This window comes from Capricornis sumatraensis, chromosome 3 (assembly GCF_032405125.1).
Source record: "Capricornis sumatraensis isolate serow.1 chromosome 3, serow.2, whole genome shotgun sequence".
Taxonomy (NCBI): Eukaryota; Metazoa; Chordata; class Mammalia; order Artiodactyla; family Bovidae; genus Capricornis; species Capricornis sumatraensis.
In genome coordinates this window covers 170,684,190-170,710,545 of record NC_091071.1, presented here as the reverse complement: position 1 = coordinate 170,710,545, position 26,356 = coordinate 170,684,190, and the positions used below count along the sequence as shown (strand labels likewise).

The following is a 26,356-nucleotide window of genomic DNA, read 5'->3' as shown; positions in this document are numbered from 1 at the left end:
ATGAAGGACTGCGAGTACCAGCAGATCAGCCCCGGGGCCGCCCCGCCGCCCGCCTCCCCCGGGGCGCGCCGCCCCGGCCCCGCCGCGCCCCCCGGCCCGGGCCCCGGGCCCCCGCCGCCCGCCGCCGCGCCGCGCTGGAGCAGCAGCGGCAGCGGCAGCGGGAGCCTCGGCCGCCGCCCGCGGCGCAAGTGGGAGGTGTTCCCGGGCCGCAACCGCTTCTACTGCGGCGGCCGCCTCATGCTGGCCGGCCACGGCGGCGTCTTCGCACTCACGCTGCTGCTCATCCTCACCACCACCGTCCTCTTCTTCGTCTTCGAGTGAGTTCCGCGGCGCCCCCCGACCCTCCCCGTCCCCGCCCCGCTAGGCGCCCCGTTCCCTCCGGTCCCCGTTGCACTCCGCCGCTCACCTTGCCTTCCCCAGGTCTTGATGGACACTCCAGCTCCTCTGGTCGCCTGCCGGGCACCCCGTCTCCTCTTCCACCTCCCCGACTCTCCACCCTCTGCAGCACCTGCCAGGCACCCTCCTTTCCCAGCTCCTCCTTGGCCGGCATCTTCCCTGTGCCTCTCAGAGTCTGCCCTCAGGCCTCTCCGGTCTGCTTGCTTATCCCCCATCTGGCCTTCCTGGTCCCCCCCAACCCTCCCAGACTCGGCATCTCCCCCGTGCCCATGTGGATCACCATCTACGCTGGTCCTGTCCGTCCCTGCCAGCCGCCTCATCCTTGCCGCTCCCTTAGTACCCCCTCCTTCCCTGGCACTCTGCCTTTGCCAGCTTCTGGCCAGGAACACCGCCCTCCCCGTGTCTCCCCAGGACGCCCATCCTTTCTGCCTTCTCATAAGCTGCCCCAGGCCTCTGCAGCTCCTATCCTAGCCTCTGGACTGTCTCTTGGCACCAGCTTCTTTCTGACCCCTCCAGGCATCTTATCTCTGTATCCATTCCAGACGACTTCTGAATGTCTTCCTTGGCCTCTGGCTATATACGCTCACATCCAGTTTCCCCAGCCATCTTCCCTATTCCCTCCAGGGTCCCCTGATCATCTCTCTGCTCTCAGACCCGATCCCCTCACTTTCCTCTCAGTGGTTCTCACCCTAGACCCTCACCTTTGGGCCTTTCAGACTGCCCCTTTCCCCTTCAGCACCTTCCTCATTTTCTCCAAAGCTTTCTGCTCTTCCCTCTCCTCCTGTGGTCCCCCCAGACATCTCCCAGGCCCCTGCCCCCACCTCCTGACTTCCTGGCTTTCTTTCTCTTCCTAACACTCCAGAGCACCTTCTGGCTGGTTCCATGGCAGGAACAGCTGTAGCGCCTTGTTATTTTTCACGAGTCTGAAGTATTTCTGTGTGACAGGTCATATTTGTCTCCGTGGCCGTTTGACCTCTTCATGTCCCCAGTGACCCAGGACTGGCCCACACAGATTCTCCGTTTTAGGGATGGAGGAAGGGACGCGTGTCCCTTTACCAGGTCACATCTTTGTATCAGAAGTTTTCCACTGCACCCTTGATCTCCAGCTCGAGCCACCTGCTCCCTGATTTCCTTGCATGCGCACACGCTCGCACTGCCTGAGTCCCGCCTCTCCGTCTTCTGCTGCCCATCCTTCTTTGTGGTCTTCCTCAGTTACCCAGGTGGTCGGGAACACCATCTCTGCAGCCCGCAGAGCGGGTTCAGATCTCAGCTCCACCAGGCATTAAGTGAGTGACTTCAGGGCGTCACTTTGCTTCTCAGACCCCAGGTTTCCGTATCTATAAAGCGGGATTTATGACATTACCCACTCCCTCAGGGTGTCATGAGATGACATGAATCTAGGCCTGTAAGCTTTTAGCTGGTAATAGGTGTTTAGAGCTGGCGGCTGCTATTACTTGTCATCACCAGAAAACCCTTCCCAAGGGCCAAGGTCAGGCTGCCACAAAGACAGGGGCCCCCAGGTACCCTTTCCAGCTGCCAGGTCCTGTTTCTGCAACCTTGGGCTTCCCCTTGAAGCAAGGTGAGGACTTTTTACAAATTAGCTTCTCCCTTTCAGCTTGCCTTTCTGACTCAGGGTGGATTAAAAAGTTCTGGAATAATGAGCAAGCAGAAGCTCTGGGGAAGCTCCCCCAGTCCCCAGCACGGCCCCTGGGCTGAGTTTCAGATCCACCTCCTTGGGCCGGCCCATGTGGGTCTTTTGAAAGTGCCTTTTCCAGCCTCCCTCGGGCTCTACCAGGCCCTCCCAGCCAGGGCCCTAGCTGAGGCAGGAGGAAGTGGTGCTTGCTCAGGCTGGGCCCTGTGACCCTGTAGTGTGGGATCTGGTCCTTACAGAAGCAGGACTTCCTCTGGGCTGAGGGGATATCTTCATGGGTGCCAGGCTTGTCCCCAGAGAGGGAGGGGCAGCGAGGACTTCTGGGTTCCAGGAGGGCTGGTAGAGCATCTCCTCTTTGTCTCTGCTCCTCCTCACCTGGGCTGGTGGCGTTGGCAAGAAGGTTTGGGTTCGGGCCCAGAGCTCACTTGGCCTTGGATTGGGGTAGATCTGAATATCCCGTGGCTCTCTAGATAAGAGCTGGAGCCCTGGTGATGGCTTCCTCCCTGTCCCCGTCTCCTCCCACTGTCCCCTGTGCCCTCCCTCCCAGGCACGGTGGCCTCCGTGTGCGCTCCGACCTCAGGGCCTTTGCGTGGTTTGGGATATTCTTCCTTTAGAGAGCCACCTGGCTCCCTCCCACACTTTCTCCTGCCCTTCCCTGACCATCCCTATAATAGAGGCAGCTGCACCCCAGCCTCCTGTCACCTCTGCCCTGACTTATTCTCCAAAACACTTACCTCCATCTGACATACGGTACTTATGCTTTTTGTTAGCTTCTTGCCTCTATGAGAATAGGAATTTATTCTCACTGTTGTACCCACAGTGCCAAGAACAGGGCTTGGTATGTAGTAGGCACTCGATACAGTAACTGTTTTACAGTACAATAGAAAATGCATGTATTTGTGTGTTTTTTTTAATTATTATTTTTACTTTATTTACATGTATTTGTTGAATGAAGTGGACAGAGCGTTTGCTGGGAGCCTGGCCGGGTGACTTGGGATCTGCCTATGGGCTTTGGGGTCCTCCCTTAGTAAAACCAGGCGGCCAGGACTTGCTGTCTCTGAGGGCTCTGCGAGTCTCAGACTTCAGGTCTTCTCCGTCTCCCAAGAAGTCTAGTTGTACATGAACTTTTTTGAGTTGTCACGTGGGTGACACGGAGGGCCCAGCTCTGTTTGAGGCTCAGGCCCGGGGACCACTGATGTGTTGGAGCAGCACGTGGCCCCCTGGGAGCCCTTGGTTTTGGCAGTCTCTGCTCCTCAAGGGAAGGGCCTCTCTGGAGGCCAGACCCTCTGACAGCAGAGGCTCCAGAAACAGTGTGCAGATAACCCACAGGTTTGTTCCTGCTGCTTCGCCGGCTCCTGGAACCTGGGCTGACTCAGGACTCCCAGCGGCCAGTCATCCCCAGATAGTTTCCCACCCCGCCAGGGGCCACTCTGGCTCTGGGAGGGAAGGCCACGCAGGACGGTGGTTGATATTATGGGTGGGCCTTAGCATTAGACCCGTGCGCGGGCTGCTGGGTCACCGGGGCCAGGGGGCCTGATGGAACCGAGCAGGGATGCCGGTCTCTGGGTGACAGTGGCAGTAGCTCTTCCCTCAGCCCCCCTCTAGCTGGCGGGCCCGACTCATCCAGGTTCTGGCTCAGGCTGTCTCCTCCAGCCAGTCTTTCCTAACTGTCCCGCTGCTTCTCTCTTCCCCATTATACAAGCAACGCCCTGTGTGGCAATTCTTTGTTTACGTATCTGTTTTCCCCACTAGACTAAGCCTCACTGAAGGAGCAGGGGGACTCTTGTCTTCCTCACAAGCAGCCATTATCCCTGCTGCTTGTTAAAGTATTGCCTTTAAGACTGGATTTGTTGTGTTAGTCACTCAGTCGTGTCTAACTCTTTGCGACCCCGTGGACTGTAGCCCACCAGGCTTCTCAGTCCATGGGATTTCCCAGGCAAGAACACTGGAGTGGGTTGCCATTTCCTTCTCCAGGGGGTCTTCCCGACCCAGGAATTGAACTCCCGTCTCCTGCATTGAAGGTGGATTCTTTACTGCTTGAGCCTCAGTAAACACATGTGGAGTGACCAAATAAATGAGTGAACATCGTCATGGATGAGTCATCCCAAGTGACGTCCAGTTCATTGGTGGCGGCTGCCTGAGCTCTGTGTGTAGAAGGATTCGGAGGTTGCAGCCAAGCGCAGGGGTTGAGTGCCAGGACCTATTGGTCACGTCTGCCAGGTGCTCAGGGAGAAAGTGCAAGGATCAATTAGTGATGTCTGCTCTAGGCACGGGAGGGCAGGGCAGAAGGACGTAAAGGCGTGTGGCCGCACTCACCCAGGGGCTGTACCTCTGCATCCGTTCAGGACTATGGTGGTGTTTGCTGGGATGACAGCGCCTGCCTGGAGCTGCAACCCTGTGCCCCAGCAGCCCCCGGGGTATCTGCTCACATCTCTCTCCCTCTCTTTTTCCAGCTGTCCCTTTTTGGCCCGCCACCTGACCCTCGCCATCCCCATCATTGCTGCCATCCTGTTTTTCTTCGTCATGAGCTGCCTGCTGCAGACAAGTTTCACCGACCCCGGAATCCTGCCCCGGGCCACAGTCTGTGAGGCAGCTGCCCTGGAGAAACAGATCGGTGAGGCTCCTGCTCCAGCTGCGGCTGTGTCTGCAAACTGCGCCTTCCTTGATTTGAGAGGAGGCCTGATTTTCTCTTCCCACAGTGTGCTAGGCACTGGGGGTCCGGGGGCAAGCAGGGCCAGCTGGAGCTGATGCTAGAGTGCAAGCCACAGAGGATAAGCAAGTGAGCGGATAACCAAGAAATACCTGCATGGGAGGGCTGGTGTTGACAGCCGGACAGTCCTGACTACTTACAGGAGGCCGGGCTCTGTGTTCGCCTCTTTATATGCATGATCTTGTTTAATCCCGCAGTAATCCCGTGAGATAGGTACTGTTGTTATTCTCCTTTTACTGATTGACTACCTTGGGTCTTTTGGAAGTTAAGTAAATGGTCACAAGTCACACAGTAAGTGGAAGAGCCCGAATAGGACCCTAGGCACTCTAACCAGAACCCCTGCTCTTAAAAATTCATACACACTTATTCATTCAGTCATCAAACATTTACTGAGCCCCTACTACGTGCCAGGCACCTTTTCTAGATACAGTAGCAAACAAATCCAATGATAATCCCTGTCTTCTTGGAGCTGACATTCCAGTGGAAGGAGAAAGACAGTTAACAAATATCTAGGCTGCGACGCAGAGAAGGAAGCTTGGGGAGGCAGGGTGAGAGCTGGGGGAGGGTGTACAATTATAAACAGGGGGGCGGAAGGCCTTGTGAAGGAGCTGATACCCGAGCAAAGACACAAGCACCCGCAGAGATGAGGGGTTGAGCCGCCGCCGCTGTCTGGGGAGAGCTCACTGGGGTGGGGAGTGGGCTGGTCTAGATGAGATGGTCAGGCCGGCCCTCGGGAGGAGGTGGCACTTGAGATGAGCAGTCACGTGTGGCCTGGACACAGTAAAAGCAAAAGCTGGGAGCGGTGAGCAGACTGGTGTGTTTGAGGGACAGCAGGAAGGCCAGCATGGCCACAGAGGACCTGTGCCAGCAGCACCCAGGTGGCCCTTGGCCTCCCGGAGCTGCTGCACAGGTTGCCCCCCAGGTGGCCGGGCACCGCTGCAGCCAGGGCCTTAATCTCAGCCTGCTCCACCCTGGCTGCTTCCTGCTGAGCAGTGACGTGGATGGTTGCACACCTCGGGGGTTTCCGGTCCGTGGTTGGCTCCTTCCCCTAACAGGGTGACTCTCAGACAGACTTTGAATAAACGCCCAGCTGCCCCTGGAGAGCCCTGGCAACCCCGAGACGGGCAGAGCCCTGCGGCATCTGCCCTGGAAGCCGGTCCACTGAAGCTCTGGAGCGGCTCAGGGGGCATGCTCGCCCACGCCTATCTGTTCTTTGTCTCCTTCCACTGCCCTGGCCTGTCCTCAGCCACACCCTCGGTTGCCTTTTTCCTCGGCCTGCATCCAGCTTCCTTCCTTCCTTCTTGCACCCCTGGGCTGCTTGCCACTCAGCCTCCTGGTGTCCGCCGTTCCAGTGTCCCAGGTCTGACCTGGCAGCTGGTCGTGGGCAGCCCTGTTTCTCCTCCCTCCAGGTTGGGGCTAATGAGGCCGGATTAATGTCTGACTCAGCCTGGGCCACAGAGGCCTGGCTGCCTGGCACCCTCCGGCCTCCCTGTGAGCTGTTTGGGTCGTACTGACCCGAATAATCCCCAGGTTTGGGGAGAGCCTGACTGTGCTGAGCGAGTCCCATCCTTTATTACTGTAGATCCTTACAGCTATGAGGCTGGCTGTGCTGCTGTGGAAACTGAGGCAGGGGGTCCCACGACCCCGGAGCCTCAGCTCCCAAACCCTGTGTTTTTTCTCCTCTGGGATCGCGGCCGGGACACGTCCTGGCCTTCCAAGGCCACATGCTGTTTCTTCTTCGGGCTCAGTTCAAGTGTCTGGGAACCCTGTGTGACCCCAGTGGGGCCGTGCCTTTGTAGTAGCTTCCCAGAGCGCCTCGTCCTTCCGGCTTGGCCCTGGGTCGTTACAGACTCGTCAGGCAAGCCCAGCAGTCTTTCCTGGGTGGTGAGTGTGTTGTCCACTTTGTCTGCACGTGGGGGCTGAGTGCACCAGCCTCTGTGAGGCCCTCCTTGCTTCCTTCAGTGACCGGTGGAAAGACGGTTAGAATGTCTCCCAATAGATGTCCTCGGTTTGGCCATTCATGTGTCAGTTCTGTATGCTGACTCCTGACTGCCGGGAGAGGAGGCACGGAGGTGGGGGTGGGGAGTGGGGGTGTGAATCTGATGTGAATCCTCCCTCTGGGGGTCTCCAGGCTCGCTCAGTCCCCGGGGGAAGCCCCATCTGGCCGCCACAGGTGAGATCGGGCTTTGGAAGAGGATAGAAGGAACCAGGGGTGTCTTCTGCTGAGAGCTTTCAGGGAGGCTTCCTGGAGAGGTGCCCTGAGCCAAACCCTGCAGTGTGAGTGGGCTTCAAGAACAGGAAGGTGTGTGAGGGGAGCCCCCTGTGTCAGTGGGGCCCGAGGAGAGGACAGTGGGACAAAGGGGCCGGTGTGGATGCTGAGCAGGCAGTGTTAGCTGGACACGAGTGCTTTGGATAATTTGGAGCAGGGGTGGAGACAGTCTTGTGGACACCTGAGCATCTGGGTTGGAAACATCCCTTTGAGAACAGTTACCTAGCCTGGAAAGTAGCATCTTTGGGGCCTTTGAATTCTGAACTTGAGCTGGAGGCTTCTCCTCAAGGTGAAACATATTTTCTTATAAAGGACTAACGTCACTGAGCCTTTTTACAAAATGTTTATTTACTTTTTATCGATTGAGGATTGCCTTGCAACATGGGTTTGATTTCTGTCATACATCAACATGCATTAACCACCGGTGAAGCTGTGTCCGCTCCCTCTGGAGTCTCCCTCCCTCCTCTCTAGGTTATTACAGAGCCCAGTTTGAGCTCCCTGAGTCATACAGCAAATTCCCACTAGCTGTCTCTATAGCGGTGGTCGTGGAGAAGGTGGTGGCCACAGCAGCACCCAGAGCTGTGGAGAGACCAGCAGGTCGTGGCCCACGCTGTCCCTGAGCTTTTCGAGAAGGTTGGGGGCTGACTCTGAGGCAGGTGATGTTGTTTATATAAACATGAGCTGGTCACTGGGGGCCTGCACCCATGCAGACAGTGTGACCCTCTCGCTTTGGCCCCATAGACAGCAATTCCAGCCCCACAGGATCTGGTTCGAGGGCTCCCACCCCCTAAGGACCGTCTGGGGTGGGGTGGCCAGCACCTCACAGTTTGCCCAGGACGGTCCCTGTTTTAGCGGTAGACGTCTGGGGAAACCCCAGAGGCTCAGGCCGACAGGGCTGGTGGGCCACCCTGGTCTGAGCCCCTGAGTTGACAGCTGGTGAGACCGGCATCTGGACCACCTGCAGGCTCTGGGCACCTGGAGAAGGTGTAGGAGGCGGCAGCATTGCCCCTGAAAGCCCCTGGTGTGACGGGAGGTCATGGAAACACCCGAATCTGGGTGGCAGACACTCCCCTAGTCACGGTTACAGCTCACACGACAGAAACAAGCCGTCTCTCTCTCCGCCGCCACACGGCAGGTCACAAACCACATCCTGTCTGTCTCCAGGATGTCTCCCATGGGGGTCCTTCTGAAGCCCACTGCCCCGGGGAAGACAGCTCATTGTCCACCCGGCTGGTCAGTGCTCCACCGGCCGCTCTTCCTTTGGTCACAGTCTTCTCTCCAAGACCCACGTTAGACCCGGCCCCCCGCCCCTAGCTCAGAACGTGGGCCGCCCCCAGTGCTCAGCCCCATTCCTGAAGATCGGCCATTGACGTACAACCTGAGTGGTTTTTGTCCTTTCAGCATCTCACCTTGGTACCCTCCTTTCTTTAGATTTTTCCTGTAAATAGCTTGTTTTAAATGTATTTTTCCATGGGAAAATGTGTATCACCCCTGTTAGCAGAAGCCACTTGCTCCAAGTAGAAGATTATCATAAGGACAAAAGCGTAACAGTGTTTCAGAATCCTTGGTGGTTACAGTTGCCTGTGGAAAGCAATTACTTTGAGGCCTGTGAGCTGAGAGGCTGTGAGCTTGCCCTGGTGGAGTCAAGGCGTGAAAGAGAATTGAAACTGGGAGTGCCTTTTCTCATCATACAATTCAGTGCGGCTTACTGTCATGACCTGGAGACACCCGTCTCCCACCTTTCTGAAAGTTCGCCCCTGAGGCACACTGGCCTTCAGAATCAAGGTGGGCTTGGGGCCACCCTTCCCTCCTCACCTCCTTCCACTCCCCGCTCCCCGCCACACTGCACTCTCCTGCCTTGGCTCTCGGGGTCCCCTCTGCTGCCGTGTTCTGCCCCCAACCGCATGAGCCTGAGGTCTCACTCTTTCCCAGTTTCCCATCCAGTGCAGCTTCCTCATCCCGTCTTGCTCTCTTTTCTTTTCAGTGTTTATTTTTAAATTTATTTGTGGATTTGCGCCAGGTCTAGGTTGTGGCACGCAGAATCTCTGTTGCCCCTATTGGGATCTTTTCACTGAGGCTTACGAGCTCATAGTTGCAACATGGGGGATCTTAGTTCCCCACCCAGGGATCGAACCTGCATCCCCTGCATTGCCTGGTGGATTCTCAGCCACTGGACCACCAAGGAAGTCCCTCTCATTGCTTTCTTGAATGCTGCCTCTTGCCCCCCGCCCCATGTATTCCAGTCTGTCTTCTCCTGGTGTTGAGTGCAGACACTGGTAACAGCGTTGATTGGCCATCCCTGGGTCTCATCTTTCCATCTCTCACTGGCATCATCATGTGACAAGGTCAATATTGCCATCACCCAGTGAGGAGGCTGAGGCTCAGGGAGGTTGAGCAACTTCCTCCAAATCACAGGCTAACGAGGGGGCAGGCCAGGTTTCACAATAAGGTCACACTGGTCCCAGAGTCACCGTACTTGACTCAGTGCCTCCTGCGCTGACTCTGTAATTATCCGCAGCTGCTGCTCACTCTGCCCCCCAGGCCAAGCTCTTCCTGTATCCCTAGGCCTGCCAGGAAGCCTGCCTGTGGCAGGAGCTCCATAAACCTCTAGCAGGAACAGAGATGTTCAGGCGGAGATTGCAACAACCTCGGTGCCCACAGCCTGGCCGCCCTGGCTGACGTCAAGCCTGGGAGCTGGGCACCCACAGCTGTTTCCACCGCAGCTGGGGCAATGGGAAGGCAGCATCGGGGCCCAGCAGGGCGAGTAGAGGTGCTAGGTCTCCCCTCCTAACACCTCCTCAGTAGCTCATGGCCAGCCCCAGGAGCCTCCCTGCCAGCCACGGGGTTTTGGTTCAGCCCCAGCCATTCAGGCTCACTCTGCAGAACTGGGGCTGCGTGTCTGTGGGGCTGAGGTTGGGGTGAAGAGACTTAGAGCAGGCCCCCTGGTCAAGAGAAAGGTATAGAAGATCCATTTCCTTCTCCCAGTCCAAGAAGGAGCCTCCCACTCATTACCACGTCCGGGGGTGGGGCTTTAGTTTCCCGCCCGGGGATGCCTTTTTTCTTCTTGGGGCAGAGCCTGCACCAGACAGAGCCCTGGAGGAGATCTTAGATTCCCGCAGGGCAGAGACAGCCTCCCTCATTACTGCTTCTTCATTCATTTCTGCAACGACTGTTTTCTGCACTGAGTAACAAAGCAACCACATTTGACTCACCTCTGTGTACTTAGCCCTATTTCCTTAGCCTTGTACAGTAACTTGACATCAGAGATGCTTGTGTCTATTACTGGTGTTGTTTCTATGGAACAGTATATTCCAAACAACTGATTTATGAAGACACTTGACAACACAACCCAGCTGTGAGTGAAGAACAGCCACAGATCCTCTTCAGGGACCAAGAGAAAAGTTACTGGACCCCTCACTGGATTCCCAGAGCCCCTCCCAGGGCAGATGGGTGCCCACACCTCTCCCCAGGGCAGGACGAGAACTCCTGCCTGTATGCTCTGGCCTCCAGCAGCCAGGCCTCCTCCTCCCTAGAACTCTGAGAAAGAGGAAGTAAGGCTCTGTGGGACAAATGAATGCCCTGGAGGACAGGGTTCTAATTTCAGCCCCACCTTGTACTGTTGGAATGAAGTGGATAAAACTCGGGCACACGTCCCAGCCCAGGGTGTTTGGGTACAAGTGAAACAGGGAATGTCCACTCGCTTTGAAAGTAGTTTTCCTCTGCTGAAAGTGAAGAGGCTTGAGCCTCGTGGTTGGCATGGTTAGAGGCCTTGGCTCGGATCACTAACAAGTTACCACTGGTGATGGGTGCCAGGAGGAATGGGGTTGAGGAAGATCCTGAGGCCAACTCCGGGGCAGTTATTGGTCAGCACTGTCTGGCCTGAGAAAAAGCAAACAGTTGCTCGTCTTCCCCTACCCCACATGGGACTCAGCTGTGTAGCAGCATGCCCACAAGGCCTCCTTTGCCCCGTCTAGGACCCTGCAGCTGGTGGCACCCTTGTACCAGTGTGGCCCTTTTTCCTCTTCTCCACCTTCAGCTCCCAGCAGCCTGAAGACGCTGGGTACACAGAGTCTTACTTCCTTTTTCTCAGAGTTCTAGGGAGGAGGAGGCCTGGCTGCTGGAGGCCAGAGCATACAGGCAGGAGTTCTCGTCCTGCCCTGGGGAGAGGTGTGGGCACCCATCTGCCCTGGGAGGGGCTCTGGGAATCCAGTGAGGGGTCCAGTAACTTTTCTCTTGGTCCCTGAAGAGGATCTGTGGCTGTTCTTCACTCACAGCTGGGTTGTGTTGTCAAGTGTCTTCATAAATCAGTTGTTTGGAATATACTGTTCCATAGAAACAACACCAGTAGTAGTAATGGCTAGTATTTATTAGGCTCTTGCCAGCTGCTTGACACTTTGCTAAACCCACTTGATGAATTCTTGCCTGATCTCCTAATAGCGCCAGGAGGTGGATTCGATTATGGCCCATTTTCTTTTGCAGCAGATGAGGGCACAGAGAGGTTAAGCAACTTGACACACATCACACAGCTAGTAAGCGTCTGGGCCAAGAATCGTATCCACATGCCTGTCTGGCTCCAAAGCCTGTATCCAAGTCTGGGAGACACCAGTGGGGAGGGGCAGGTACTGGGACCTAGGGCCTGAGGAACAGGATTATGGTTGAGTTTGCAGCAGCACCAACAGCTTTGGGAGGAGCTGGGGAGTTCTATACCCTACGTGTCACAGCCTGAGCTGTTTGTCAGGAATGAGGCTCCTGTGAACCCAGTGCTGTGCTCAGGGCTGCCCTCCCAGCCTCTCACTCAGCCCTCACCATGGCTCTGTGAGAGTGAGACAGTCTTGTCTCCATTTTATGGATGAGGAAACAGGCTCAGAGAGGTGAAGGCACTTCCTAAAGTAGCAAGTGACTAGCAAAACCAAGGTTCAAACCCAACGTTTTAGACTCCAGGTCCTGTGCCTTACTTGTTATTACTATTCAGTTGCTCAGTCGTGTCTGACTGTTTGTGATCCCATGGACTGCAGCACACCGTGTTATAATATCTCTGCTTTTTAATACCCTGTCTAGGTTTGTCATAGCTTTTCTTCCAAGGACCAAGTGTCTTTTAATTTCATGGCCACAGTCACTGTCCGCAGTGATTTTGGAGCCCAAGAAAGTAGTCTGTCACTGTTTCCATTGTTTCCCCATCTATTTGCCATGAAGTGATGGGACCGAATGCCATGATCTTCGTTTTTTGAATGTTGAGTTTTAAACCAGCTTTTTCATTCTCCTCTTTCACTTTCATCAAGAGGCTCTTCAGTTCCTCCTTGCTTTCTGCCATGAGGGTAGTGTCATATGCATATATGAGATAATTGATATTTCTACTGGCAATCTTGATTCCAGCTTGTGCTTCATCCAACCCAGCATTTCACATGATGTACTCTGCATATAAGTTAAATAAACAGGGTGATAATATACAGCCTTGACGCAATCCATTCCCAATTTTGAACCAGTCTGTTGTTCCATGTCTAACTGTTACTTCTCGACCTGCACACAGATTTCTCAGGAGGTAGGTAAGGTGGTCTGGTATTCCCATCTCTTTAAGAATTTTCCAGTTTGTTTGACTGTCATCCACACAGTCAAAAGCTTTAGTGTAGTCAATGAAGCAGAAGTAGGTATTTTTCTGAAATTCTCTTGCTTCTTCTGTGATCCAACGGATGTTGGCAATTTGATCTCTGGTTCCTCTGCCTTTTCTAAATCTGGCTTGTACATCTGGAAGTTCTCAGTTCACATACTGTTGAAGCCTAGCTTGGAGGATTTTGTTCATGACCTTGCTAGCATGTGAAATGAGTGCAGTTGTGTGGTAGGTGGAACGTTCTTGCTGCCCCTCATGAAAACAGCTAGTTGTAAGTACTCACCAGGGCTTCCCAGGTGGTGCAGTGGTAAAGAATCTGCCTGCCAATGCAGCAGACGCAGGTTCGATCCCTGGATCAGGAAGATCCCCTGGAGTAGGAAATGGCAACCCACTCCAATATTCTTGCCTGGGAAATCCCATGGACAGAGGAGCCTGGCGGGCTACAGTCCATGGAGTCGCAAAGGGTCTGAGCACACACATACGGACTCGCTGAGCGCCAGTTCCTTGACCTGTACTCTCTCTGATCCTTTCCACTCTTCAAGGTGGTCGTCGTCATTTGTCTGCTTTGACAGGTGCGGGTTCACAGAGATTAAGCAGCTTCCCAGAGGGCAGCAGCTCCTACGTGGGAGGGTCAGGGCGTAAGCTCCAGGCCCGCCTGTGTCTCTCCGCCTTGCCTGCTGCCTCACAGGTCCTAGGCTCCAGGTGCCTGTTGGTCCCGCTGTCTCTGCTCTCAAGCGACGTGGTGTCCAGCTGGGGAGACAGTGTACACACACAGCAGTCCTGTCACAACTCAGCACGGAGTCAAGAGCATGTTCTGTGCTATGTGTGAGGCTCCTGTGGTCAGAGAGGCTGCTGCTGAGGCCCGGTGAGTCCTGGCGAGCAGAGAGAAGGGCGGCCCAGCTGGGGCATGGAGGGCAGGAAGCCAGGGCAGAGTGGCGGGAGCAAAGCTAGAATCGGAGATTGAACCCAACTATGGAGGGCCCTGATATCAGGATGAGAAGTTTACCTTTATCCTGTTTTTTTTTAGGGGAAGCCAGTGAACGGTTTCTGAGCTGGGACGTGACTTGAAAGGGGTTATTTAGGGGAATGTGATGGTGTGTGCAGGGCAGGTTAAAAGGCAACGGGATTGGAAGCAGGAGTCTTTCAGGGGTGCTATTCGGCAATACGGGCCTGGGCTGGGATGGGGGGTGGGAGTGGAGAGGGATGGGTGATCAAGAAAGAACTTGACCAGACCTAGTGACTGACCAGGCCCGGATGAAGAAGAAAGGGTCTGCCCGGGGAACTCCAGACTGGGTTCCCCTGGCTCAGTCACTCACTGGCTGTGGGACCTTGGACGAATCCCATAACCTCTCTGGGCCTCTTTTCTCATTGTAAGCTGAAGGAGTGGGAGCAGCAGCATCGGGTGTCTGCTGGGGGCCATGTTACATGCTCTTCGAGGTGCCTTTCGGCCCTTGGATTGCACCATCAGGAGACATAAGGAACCGGGCAGGGAAGAATAACACTCATTGTGGCAATTGCAAATTTACAAAAAGACCTCAAGCCCAAGCTTCGGGAACTTGGATTCACATCGTGATTCTGTCACCGTGTGGCCTTAGGCAATTCACTAGCCTCACCAGGGAAAGGCTCCTAAATGGTAGCCTGGAGATTAAGATGATAACTTCCCCTCCTGAGATGTTGAAGAGAATATATGCAAAGCGCTTAGCACACAATAGCACTCAGTGACCTGTTCTCATTCCCTTCTTTCTCTCCGTAGTTCTCTGAGCTGATAATAACAGTGCACACATTTTTTTTTAAATTCATTTTTATTTGGCTGGATGGGGTCTTAGTTGCAGTATGTGGGACCTTTGTTCTATCGTGTGAGATCTTTCACTGTGGTGCACCGACTCTCTAGCCGGTGGCGTGCAGGCTCAGCAGTTGTGGCGCGCAGGCTCCGTTGCTCTGCGGCATTTGGGATCTAGTTCCCCGACCAGGGATGCACCTGTGTCCCTTGCATTGCAGGGTGGATTCCTAACCACTGAACCACCAAGGATGTCCCCCAGTGTACACTTCTTAAACATTTGCTTTGTGCTTCTTCACGCGCATTAACTCGTTTAATCCTCACAATAGCCCTATGGGGTAAGTACCCTTACTCCCTTTCAGTGATCAAGGAAACAGAGGCAGAGAGGTTAAATGATCCGCCTTGTCACACATCTCGCAAATGGCATCATCAGAAGAAACCCGGCTAGTAAGACGTGCAGCTAGAATTCATGTCTCATCCTCCCTGTTATTCCCATTTTACAGATGAGAAAACTGAGAAAAATTCATTTGACTGCAGGCTCACACACAGCCTGTGGCAAAACTGAGTTTCAGAGTATGTCTCTTTGCCTCAAACCCCCTGCCTTGGCCATACTGCCATTACTAAGGAAGAGATGCTTAGTTCCACTTTAAACACACCACAGTTGAGGTGGTGGAGAGACAGCCTAGCAAAAGTCTCTTTGGTAGCTAAGAATGTGAGACACGAATCTGGTTCATTGATACATGCCAAGCGCCTAGAATAGTGCCTGGCACATGGTAGGCACTCAGTAAGTAGTCACTGGGAGCAAGTGGCCAAAGTAGAGATATTATCAGGGAGTCAGTCCCGTGGAAGTGATGGCTGGAAGCATAGCCAAGGGCTGGGTTCCCAGGCGCCCCTGGGATGCAGAATTCCAGCTGGGGAGGAGCCGCTGCTCTGGGGAACACTGGTCCTCCTGGCCTGGGGCACCAGGAGGCTCCCTGGGTAGCTCTGTGGGTTTTGATCTAGGTTCAGCACCCTGTTCTGCCAGCAGACCCACCATGTGACTTTGGACAAGTTACTTTCTGTTTTCTTTTTCCTTTTTCTTAGGCTTTTACTGAAGTATAACGGGCTTGCCAAAAGTGTACAACTCATAAGTGTTCTGTTTGTTGAGGGTTCACAATTGGAACACACACATGTAATTAGCACCCCCAGACCAAGAAACAGTGGTGGAGCCCCGCCTTGTTCCCCTTTCCAATCTCTGTCACCCTTCCCCCCCGCCATGATCCTGGCTTTTAACACCATAGATTACTTTTACCTGTTTGTGAACATTTTGTGCACTTACGCATTTGTGAGATTCATTCATACTGTTGTGTATAATTAAGGGTCATTCATTCTCACTGCTGTAGAGAATGCCATTGTATGAATATACTACAGTTTTTTTCTCTATTCCACTATTGATGGGTCGTTCCAGATTTTGGCTATTTTGAGAATTGTCGCTAAGAACAGTCTTGCACTTGGCTTTGGTGCACGTCAACTCATGTGCATTTCTGCTGGGAAAACACCTCTGAGTGGGACTGCTGGGCTGCACATGCTGAGCTTTAGTCGTTAGTGCAGAACTGTTGTCTAAAGTGGTCAGATGAGATTTTGAGTTGCTGTACGTTTTTGCCAACACTTGAGATAATTTTTTTTTTCACGTTCGCCATTCTGGTGCATATGTACTGGTAGCATATTGTGGTTTTAATTTGCATTTCTCTGATGACTAATGAGTATGAGCACTTTTTCATGTGTCTATTAGCCATTTGAACAGCTTCTTTTATGAAATGCCTGTTTGAATCTTTCGTCCGCATTCAGATTCAGCTGTCTTGATTTTTTTCTTACTGACTCATAGGGCTTCTTTATAGACTCTGGATACACATCCTTTGTCCTTTGTCAGATAAACATACTGCACATATCTTCTACTACTCCGAAGGTCACATTTTCATTCTCAATAATCTCTTTAGATGGACAGAAGTTCTTAATTGTGGTAAAATGCTGTTTATCGAATTGTTCTTTTATGATCAGTTCCTTTGTGTCTTATTTAAGAAGTCTTTGTCTACTCCAGAGTCATGAAGCTGTTCTGTTTTTCTTTTTCTTTTTTTTAATCCAAAACGGTTTGTATTGAGCACCGTAGTCCATCTGGAATTGAGTTTGTATTAAGTGGGAGGCAGGGTTACAGTAATGTGCGTGCTCAGTCACGTCCAGCTCTTTGTGACCCCGTGGACTGTAGCCTGCTAGGCTCCTCTGCCTGTGGAATCTTCCAGGCAAGAATACTGGAGTGGGTAGCCATTCCCTTCTTCTGGGGATCTTCCTGATCCAGGGATCCAACCTGCGTCTCCCACATTGCAGGCAGATTCTTTACTACTACACCTCCTGGGAAGCCCTTCTAACAGTCACATTTTCCCCCCATTTGTGTATCCAGTGGATCCAGCATGGTTTCATCAGGAAGAGACCATCTTCCTCTTTGGCCCTTTGATGTTGCCTTTGTCCTGAATCACATGATCATATACATGTTAGGCCTGTTTCTGCAGTCTGTTCTGTTTCACTGGTCAGCATTTCTACCCTTTTACCCAAACCCAGCTGTCTTAAGTACTAAAGCTTTATCATAAGTGTTAATGTCTTGCTGTATAAGATCTGGCTTTGTTCTTCAAGAGTGCCTTGGCTATTCCTGGCCCTTTGATTTCTATATGAATTTTAGAATGAGTTTGTTGATTTCCACACATACACACAAAAACCCCAACTGGGATTATGTTGAATCTAAAAATTAATTTGGAGAGAATAAATTGTTTTCTAATACTGAATCTGCCAGTCCATGAATATCATATATCTCCACATTTCTTTTTCTCTTAAAATTTTTATTATGAAAAATTTCAAACTTTCCGAAAAGTGGGAAGAATTAGTATAACAAATTTGTATAAATTCACCATCTAGATTAAATACTAGTGTGTCATATGTGTCACACAAACATATATGTCATGTTAAACCATTTCACGGTAAATTATACACATAGTGAAATATACACTTACCCCATAAATGCTTCAACATGTATCTCCAAGGTTTAAGGATACCCTAGTCCATAATGACAATTCCATTATCCCATCTAGGAAAACTAACGGTTCCCAGATTTTTAATCTATAGTCATTCGTACCCCCTTGCCCCCACATGCCTTTCGTTGCTGTGCTGGCTTGTTTTTAATACTTTCATGGATGTATTTTTTGGCTGCGCTGGGTCTGCATCACTGCGCAGGCTTTTCTCGAGCCTCAGGGAGCAGGGGCTACCCTGGCTGGGCTGCATCTCATTGCCGTGGCTCCTCCTGCTGCTGAGCACAGGCTCTCGGGCCCACAGGCTTCAGTGGTGCGGCTCCCAGGCTCTAGAGCACAGGCTCAGTAGTCGTGGCTCACGGGCTTTGTTGCTGCGAGGCGTGTGGGATCTCCCGGGGTCGGGGCTTGTGTCTCCTGCACTGGCAGGTGGATTCTTTACCGCTGAGCCACCGAGGGATGCCCCTGTTTTGTTTTGTTTTTGAAAACAGGCTACATTCTAGGATCAAGCATTGCACTGGTTTCTACCTCTTAAACCTTTTTAAATTTAGAAGCATCTCCCTTCTCCTTTCGTAAGCGACACTGACTTTTAAAAAATTCTCTTTTAACTGAAGCAGAGTTGAAACACAGTGTGGCACTGACGTTCGCGCCACAGGGCAGTGGCTTGCAGACGCCACACATTCTGCATCTCATTGCTTCCTCAGCGCTGCTCTCACTGTGTCCTCTGTCCCTCCTGGAAACCAGAACTTAGATCTGGGCTTGTGTGAAAGAAAGTGAAAGTGTTAGCTGCTCAGTCATGTCCGACTCTTTGCGACCCCATGGACTGTAGCCCGCCAGGCTCCTCTGTCCGTGGGATTCTCCAGGCAAGAATACTGGAGCGGGTTGCCATTCCCTTCTCCAGGACATCTTCCTGACCCAGGGATCGAACCCCGGTCTCCTGCATTGCAGGTGGAGTCTTTACAGTCCCTGGTGGGTCAGACTATAAGGATGCAAATAAAGCTCACTAAGATGTTTAGATGCAGATAAAGCTCACTAAGCCTTCCCAGGTCTCCCTCCCTGAAAGCCCTTCCTGAAGTGGCCTGTGAAGCTTCTCCACAGTGCTTGACAGCAAGTCTCGCTGGGTGGTCACAGCTTTCGATGCCCTCGGCAGCCATCTTGCCCTAATGTTTGTCCCCCCAAAGCAGCTTCCCTGAAGCTTCTCTCGTCCTGGCCGGGCGGCACTGGCTCCCCCCTCCCCCGGACAGGGCTTGGCCATGCCCCATCTGGCTCTCCTCCCTTCTCAGACAACACAGGCGGTTCCACGTACCGGCCGCCCCCTCGGACGCGGGAGGTGACGATCAACGGGCAGGTGGTGAAGCTGAAGTACTGCTTCACCTGTAAGATGTTCCGGCCGCCCCGGACCTCGCACTGCAGTGTCTGCGACAACTGTGTGGGTGAGTGGGCGGCAGCAGAGGGGGGTGCGGGCAGTCCGAGAGGGGTGGAGCCCTGGAGACCGGGAGTCGCTTGTGGGGGGCGGGGGCGTCTGGGCAGGAAGTCTGGTTCCCTCAGATTTGCTCTGACTGAGGAGGGGCTGCAGGGAGGGGCCCTGAATGTGACCAGTGGTGTCGCGGCTTCGGCCCGGGATGGGTGGATTCCTCCCCCAGCTCTAAAGTGGACACAGAGACGCCCTGACCCTCCTCCCAGCCCTTGGCTTGGTCCTCAGCAGGTCCAGGGTCCAGAGTCTGGGGCATGCCATTCTAGACATGTGGCCCAGGACCAGCTCTGCTGAAAGCCCTGGGGTTCGGACTGACGGGAATCTGGGAACCAAGGAGTTCATGCCAGTGAGGTGGAGAGGGCAGAGCTGGGATTGGAAGCTAAGCTCCTGACCCACGACTGCCGTGGTTGCTGGGAAGCCAGAGACTGTCTCCTCCCCTCTCACTGCTCTATGGAGGCCCAGCAGCTCAGACAGGGACCCAGGGTGTGCCGCCTCTGGGAGGGTGTTGTAAGGGAGCGGCTCTGCGAGAGGACCCAGGTGAGCTGAGCCTTGGTGACTGTGCACGGTCCCCAGGGCGGTGAGCTCATGACGCTAGCTCAGCACTCCCTGAGCTGGGGAGCGGGGGAAGCACCCGAACGGCAGGCCTCGAAGTGAGTGACTCAGTGGGTGTCGTTCCTCCCTGAGAATCCACCCCACCCACCCTCTGTGAAGGGCGCTGGCCCGGTGTAGGCCTGCATCAGGCTTGTGACCCACATTCCCACAGGGGACTTTCTTCACCTGCCTGGGCATGACCCCACCCCTGGGACACAGTGCTGGTGTGAGCTCAGCCCTCTGACTAGGCCTCCAGTGCCGCTTCTCCACAAGTTACCTAGCGGGCCCGCCCCTCTTCGGTCCTCTATTCTAGAGCTAGGGAGCAGGGCTCATTGGTTGTTGCCAAGGGGCCAGGATCGTAGGCAGCAAGTCCTTTCTGTGGGTCTTCTTCATACCAGACTCTGCCAGGCCCTGGGGTTCAGCCAGGGAGCAGGGGTTACAGTTTGCATTTATCGTGTTCAGTCGCGTCCGACTCCTTGCAACCCCACACACTGTAGCCCGCCAGGCTCCTCTGTCCATGGAATTTTCCAGGCAAGTATACTGTTGGTTGCCAGTTCCTACTCCAGGGGATCTTCGACCCAGAGATCGAACCCGCATCTCTTGCGTTGGCAGGCAATTCTTTACCACTACGCCACTTGGGAAGGGGTTACAAGCCAACCTGCTAATTGTAAATAAACATATAAGCCCATGTAGGCAAAGTGCTGCAAAGGACAAGTTTCCAGGGCAGTGGGGCAAATAACAGGGGCCTCACTCTCCTCTGAGGTTGAAGGAGAACTTTCTCAAGGATGTGGCCTCGCAGCCAAGACACAGGAACTGGCGGGTGAAGGACCAGAGGCCAGGAGTGTCGAGGAACTGAGAGTCGCATGTGAACAGAGCCAGGGGGTGGGGTCAACCCCACTGTGGCGGGAGGCCGCTAAAGCCCCAGCGCTGACCTGCCTCCCTGGCCCTTCCAGAGCGGTTCGACCATCACTGCCCCTGGGTGGGCAACTGCGTGGGGAAACGGAACTACCGCTTCTTCTACGCATTCATCCTCTCCCTCTCCTTCCTGACGGCCTTCATCTTCGCTTGCGTGGTCACCCACCTGACGCTGCGTGAGTTGGGGGTGATGGTGCGGGTGGGCCGGGGCTGAGCGGGAGGCCCGGGGGCAAGCACAGCCAGCTCAAGGGGCCCTGGCCACCGTCCCTGAGCCGCGCCCTCTCCTGTCTCTTCCTCCCCAGGCTCTCAGGGAAGCAACTTCCTCTCCACTCTGAAGGAGACACCAGCGAGATATCCTTTGTCAGCAAGGGGGAGCCCTGGTGGGACCCGAGGCCCCTTCGCTGAGGCAGGCCCCCACACCACATCCTGTGAACAGGGCAGTGGGATACAGCTGCTGTTTGTCCTCTGGAATCCAGCGTGCCGGCTGCTCCTGTTCACCCCCAGGCTAGAGCCCATTCTGAATGGGCTGTTGTGGGGCCAGAATTGCCAAGAACTCCCAGGAGCCCCCTTAGACACCCAGCTGTCTGGACTGTGCCCTGTCCGTAGCTCTGGTGTCTGAAACCCTCAGTTCCCTCTTCTGTCCATGACCCTGGGCTTGTCCTGTCCTCTGGGTGCTCCTGAACCCTCTTTGTGGCCCAGGAGGGGATCTGCTGAGATTATAGGTGGTTACAAACTTACCTCCCTTCTGGGGCAGTAGCTGCACAGAGGGATGGGTGAGAAAGGCTAGTGAGGGAGGCTCCCAGCCCTGGTCCCCGTGTGGGTCCTTGACTGCGCTGCTCACCGTGCTGGAGTTGGTGATCTGCTTCTTCTCCATCTGGTCCATCCTGGGCCTCTCAGGGTTTCACACTTACCTCGTCGCCTCCAACCTGACAACTAATGAAGACGTGAGTAAAGGCTGGAGCAGCAGCTTACCCCTGGGCCAGATCCTGGGATGGGGGCAGGGCTGAAGGAGCTTGGGCAGCCACAGTGCAGCCCTGACCCCCAAACTTCTGGGCAGATGCGGGCAGACAGACAAGGTAGCCCAGCATCTCCTTCCAGGGCTCAGGGCTGGGCTCTGGGAGACCCTGGGCAGGTCCCCAAGGTTGCTTTCTCCCTAACCCCATCAGACCAGCACTGACCCCATTGCTGTCCTTATATTTGGCCGGCTCATTACCATTTCCAGAGTTCTTGCAGTTTCCATCATCTCTTTGGGTCCTTTCGCCTCTGAGGCAGAGGAACAGAGACGCTTTTTCTTCATTTGATGGCTGAGTGACTTGCCCCAGGTCACCAGCTGTAAAGGGACAGAGCCAGGGTTGCACTCGGAAGCTCAGGCCCACCACGCTGTCCTTGGAGACAGCAGCAATTCCACTGTTCTCAGGGATTCCTGGGGCTCTCTGAGGCATCCTTAGTGAGGGGGGCGGTCAAGAGAGAAGCCTGAAGCTCCATCAGCCTCCCCACTCCACCTGCTGCCTTGTAGATCTCTACCAACAAACCTTGTCTGTTGGAGCGCCCACTATGTGCTGATCCCTGGGCCAGATCTGACCCCTCCCCTCCCATCCTTCCAAACAACAAAAAAGCAAATGAGAGCATCTGTCCCAGGGCCAGCATCTAATATTGCTCAGAGGCCCATGGACCAACAGAAAATACGTTCCTTGACCTCAGCCTGTCATTTGGAGAGAAGAACTTAACAGGCATGACAGGGTATCACATGCTGGGTGATTGGTACAGAGCAGAGATGGCATCAGCCAGCCTCCCCCGAGGTGATTTCCTGGGGGCTGTTTCTGCAGGATATCACTAGGGGTTAAGCCAAAAAGGGCATCATGGCCAGATACATTTGGAAGACTCCACGGTGCAGTCAAGCCGGTCTCCTTCACTGCTGGTCTCTGTGGAGCTAGAGAGGGGCAGGGTTTCATCTCATGCTCCGCCAGCATTGCTAGAGTTCCCTGGTTTTCAAATGAGAACTGAGACTCAGAAACGGTGCTCTGTCCGGGGTCACAAGCAAGTCTGGGAGAACCAGAGTTCACAGCCAGGTCAGCCTGAGCCCTGGGCGCTTGCACCAGCCTCCTTCCTGCGTGGCTGGCAAGAGAAGGAAGGATGCACCGCGAAAGCTTCCTCCGGAGGCGTCTCTCTGGCTCTGCTCTGACTTCTGCCTCCTCTTCTGGGTGCCTCCCCAACACCCAGCGGTCCTCCACATTCTCACAGAACGACTAAAGGGTAAAGGCACATTCCCTGCAATAGGCTAGAATTGGTTTCAGAATTTGCTGGTCTTCTCCAGCCTCTAGAACAGGGGAAATGAAGGGAGGTACCTGACTCAGAGCTCCTTCCTGCTTGCAGATCAAAGGCTCGTGGTCCAACAAGAGGGGCGGCGAGGCCTCTGTCAACCCCTACAGCCATAAAAGTGTCATCACCAACTGCTGTGCTGTGCTGTGTGGCCCCCTACCTCCCAGGTAAGCCGGGGGGCGGGGGGTGGGGGGGGTGGGTGGTGCGGTGTGTGGGTCACAGGGCCTGGCCTGGCCAGTGTGTGTGTGTGGAGTGGGGTGGGGTGGCTCTGTGAGTCTACTCCTCTCAAAGAGGTTCTGGAATCACTGATCTCTCCACACCAAAGATGCCCTCTGTCCATCATCCCCTGCTGTGTGCTTTCAGGGCACTTGTCACAGAAAGGAATTCAGTAGGGTTGTAATTTGTAATACTGTGTGCTCATTGTAGAAAAAAATTAAGTACAAAATATCAGAAAGAGTAGTAGCTATCACATGTAATCTTACTCCCCAGGGATAACCACAATGAATGTTGTGTCTGCCTTAAGGGACTCTGCTGTCCGGTGCTGATGGCTGGACTGGGTGGAGCCGCCTCTCCCTCCTGGTGGCTCCGCTCTGCGGGGAAACGCCCCATCTGTCCGGACACTAGGGGGCGCCAAATGTCCAGATCGGGAGTTCAATTGGAAGCCCTGGGGGCGGGTTGGGGGTGGGGTAAGATTTCCTCACATCTTCCCCACCTCCTCCCGCCCAATATCCCGTCTGCCTGTCGCCCATCCCGCCCCTGGGGAAAGGACAGTAGGAACTGCGGCATCTCCCAATGCCCTTTCGTCCTTGCTCTTCTCACCTGCAGCTTGGGAGCCCGACAGAAAGCCAGGCAGTTTGAATTAATAGTGGGTAAATTCTGTGGCCCAAAGCCAGGTGTCCAGAGTACAGAGAAGGCCCTTCCAGAAAGGAAGGGTCTTGAGCCACCAACTGGAGCAGCCGTTCTAGGGCTGGGTCTTGCCTCGTCTGGGAGATGGACCCAGCTGTCCAGGCCCCGGCCTGGAGCTGTGGTGTCAGGCAGGGCCCTCATGTGTCCCCCGACCTTGTCTTTTGGAAGCCTGATTGACCGGAGGGGATTTGTGCAGTCCGACACCGTGTTGCCCTCGCCCGTCAGAAGCGACGAGCCAGCCTGCGGAGCCAAGCCTGATGCCAGCATGGTAGGAAGCCACCCATGAACCGGGCTCAGTACTTGCCACCTGCTGGCCTGTCTGCCCCTCCGCACTCACCTGCCACCCTTCACACCTGCCAGGACCTCCTCCCCATTCCACCCGAAGGGAAGCAGAGCCGCCCAAGACTGCTTGAGTCTTTTCGTATTTATTTCCCACCCTGCGTGGCTTTCCCCGCACTGTGCCATGGCTGTGCCCTCTGCTCCCCAGACCAGGCTCACACGGCCGGGGGCCCCAAGTTCCCCCAGCTGATCAGTGGCAGGATTAACAGGAGAGAGAGGCCAGGGCCCCTGAGGCCCAGCGGACCACGCCAAGCCTCTGCCCAGCCGTGCCCTGTGTGAGTGAGGCTGTGGACTGAGTGTGACGCCTCCCGGGTGGGGGAGCTGCTGGGCCCTGCTAAGCCGGGGTCCGAGGGGGGTGAAGCCAGACTGAGGAGAAGTCGGCTCCGGACAGCAGGCTGTCGGAGAGGATGCCTCTGGGGGCTGCTTGGGCGTCTGGGCCCCTTCCTTCCTTCTGGGAGAGCTGTTGTTCTTTCTTCCGTTTTTGTTTTTGTATGGAGTCAGCCAGTAGACTAGAGCTGGGGCTCCAGGTAGAGAGGGCAGAGTTGGGGGTGGGTGGGGGAGAGCAGCCTGCATCAGAGGAAGCCAAATCAGCCAGCCAGACACCTGAGACCTCAGCTCCTGCATGATTCCTGGGCAGCACACTAGGAAGGGGGAGCCTCGCCCCCCTCTGCCCATGGAGGGTTCTCCAAGGGCGCAACCTGCCCCCCCCACCACCTCCCTCCCAGGTCAGGTCTGGGGATGGGCAGGTTTTACTCATGCTGGCAATACTTGAAACGGGTTTATTAATGCTGGGTATTTTGCACAATTTTATAGACCTCTTTTCTACATAGCATTTTTTTTAATGGAAGACAAAAAGAAAAAGTCAGCCACATTGCTATCTTTGTAGTGCCAGGTGAAGGATTATCTGAAGGCACCCTAGTTTTAATAAGTTTATTACAAGAGACCTTCTGGCTGTGAGTGAGCGAGTGTGTGTGTGCGCGCGTGTGTGTGCTCTTGTACGAATGTGGCTGGCTCCCACACCCCCTGGGTTGCCTCACTCTCTGCCATCGCCCTTGGGTGCCAGCCAGTGGTGGCAGCAGCAGGAGCGGCCTGAGCCGTGGGGACGGGGAGTGTGTGCATTGGTCACAGGAGACACCTGGGCTCCTGCTGCAGTCTGGCCTATCCTCCTTGCCCCCCTCCAAGGACCTCAAACAGTGGCTGGGACTTGGCCACCCAGCCCCCAGGTCAGGCTTCCAGCTGGGCCTGCCCAGACAGGCTGGGGCCTGGTCAGCTGGATGGGCTAATGGCTGTGGGAGTGGCTGCCTCACCACACCCCCTCCTCCAGAATCTGAGTATGGGACCCAGCGCCAGGGGCTAGAGCATGGCCAACTGAGGGCCTCCCTCCAGGAAGGACCAGGGTGGGCTGAAACAAGTGAAGGTTGGCCTAAATCTGGGCCAGAAACTTAGAGGATGGCCCTCCTCTCCTGGGAGCGACAGTTTCTTGTCAAAATAGATAGGAAATTGTCTCTCCATCCCCCTACTTGGCCTTCTAAGAGGGCCAAAGCCCTTGGAAAAGGACATAGGAAGTCCCCGCACCTTGTCCTTCCTTGCTCCAGAGCCTGGTGGGTCACAGGCAGCTGAGAAGTCACAGCCACCAAGAGTCCCCTCTGGAGAAACCACTTCGCCCCAGCCTCAGGGCCCTGGGCTCTGCTGCAGTGGGAGTGAGGGGTGGGGAGGAAGCTGGCTAGAGGAGGGGACTCCGACCTGCCTTTTATTTAAGCCAGTATTCTTTGTTCCTGCTTGTAATAAAATTTTTGTTTTTAAGAATTGATTTGCTTTGGTTTGGTTTTTGTTTGCTCTTTCTTTGCTGAGACCCCAACTGGCAGCTCTCTGTTCTTTTAGCCAAACTTGGTCTTTCCTCTTCAGTTCAATTCAGTCACTCAATCGTGTCTGACTCTTTGCGACCCCAGGGACTGCAGCACGCCAGGCTTCCCTGTCCATCACCAACTCCCAGAGCCTGCTCAAACTCATGCCCATCGAGTTGGTGATGCCTGGGTAGACAGAAAGAGGGCAGGCAGCCCAGTGCTCCACCTGAAGCTCTCTCCTGGCTGGAGTCTGTTTGCTGGAGGCTGAGCACAGAGGGCTGTAGCTAGGCCCCCGCAGGCAGGGCAGAAAAGGCCATCCTGTCCTCTCTCCATGCCCTCTACTTTCTCCAGCCCTGGGGGCTTGCGACCCCTAAGTTCTTCTTTTCTGTCTTTCCACTCTGACCTCCAGTGGCTGCTTAGCTAAGAAAATGTTTGTAAAGAAGTAGATTCCAGTTTGAGAGCCAGAGCCTCCCTGGCCCCCCACCCCCACCTGGGCAGCAGGGCCCCACC

At 54.6% G+C, this 26,356-nt stretch overlaps 1 protein-coding gene across 1 annotated transcript; it reads left to right on the top strand.

The window, feature by feature from the left end:
• ZDHHC18 (zinc finger DHHC-type palmitoyltransferase 18) lies at positions 1-25,743 on the top strand. The gene is made up of 8 exons (XM_068969396.1): positions 1-317; positions 4,501-4,661; positions 18,742-18,891; positions 20,477-20,614; positions 20,741-20,789; positions 21,280-21,382; positions 22,812-22,924; positions 23,832-25,743. The coding sequence occupies exons 1-8, from the start codon at positions 1-3 to the stop codon at positions 23,947-23,949; spliced, it is 1,149 nt and encodes a 382-aa protein (XP_068825497.1). The 3' UTR covers positions 23,950-25,743.
• The last annotated feature ends 613 nt before the right edge of the window (positions 25,744-26,356 follow it).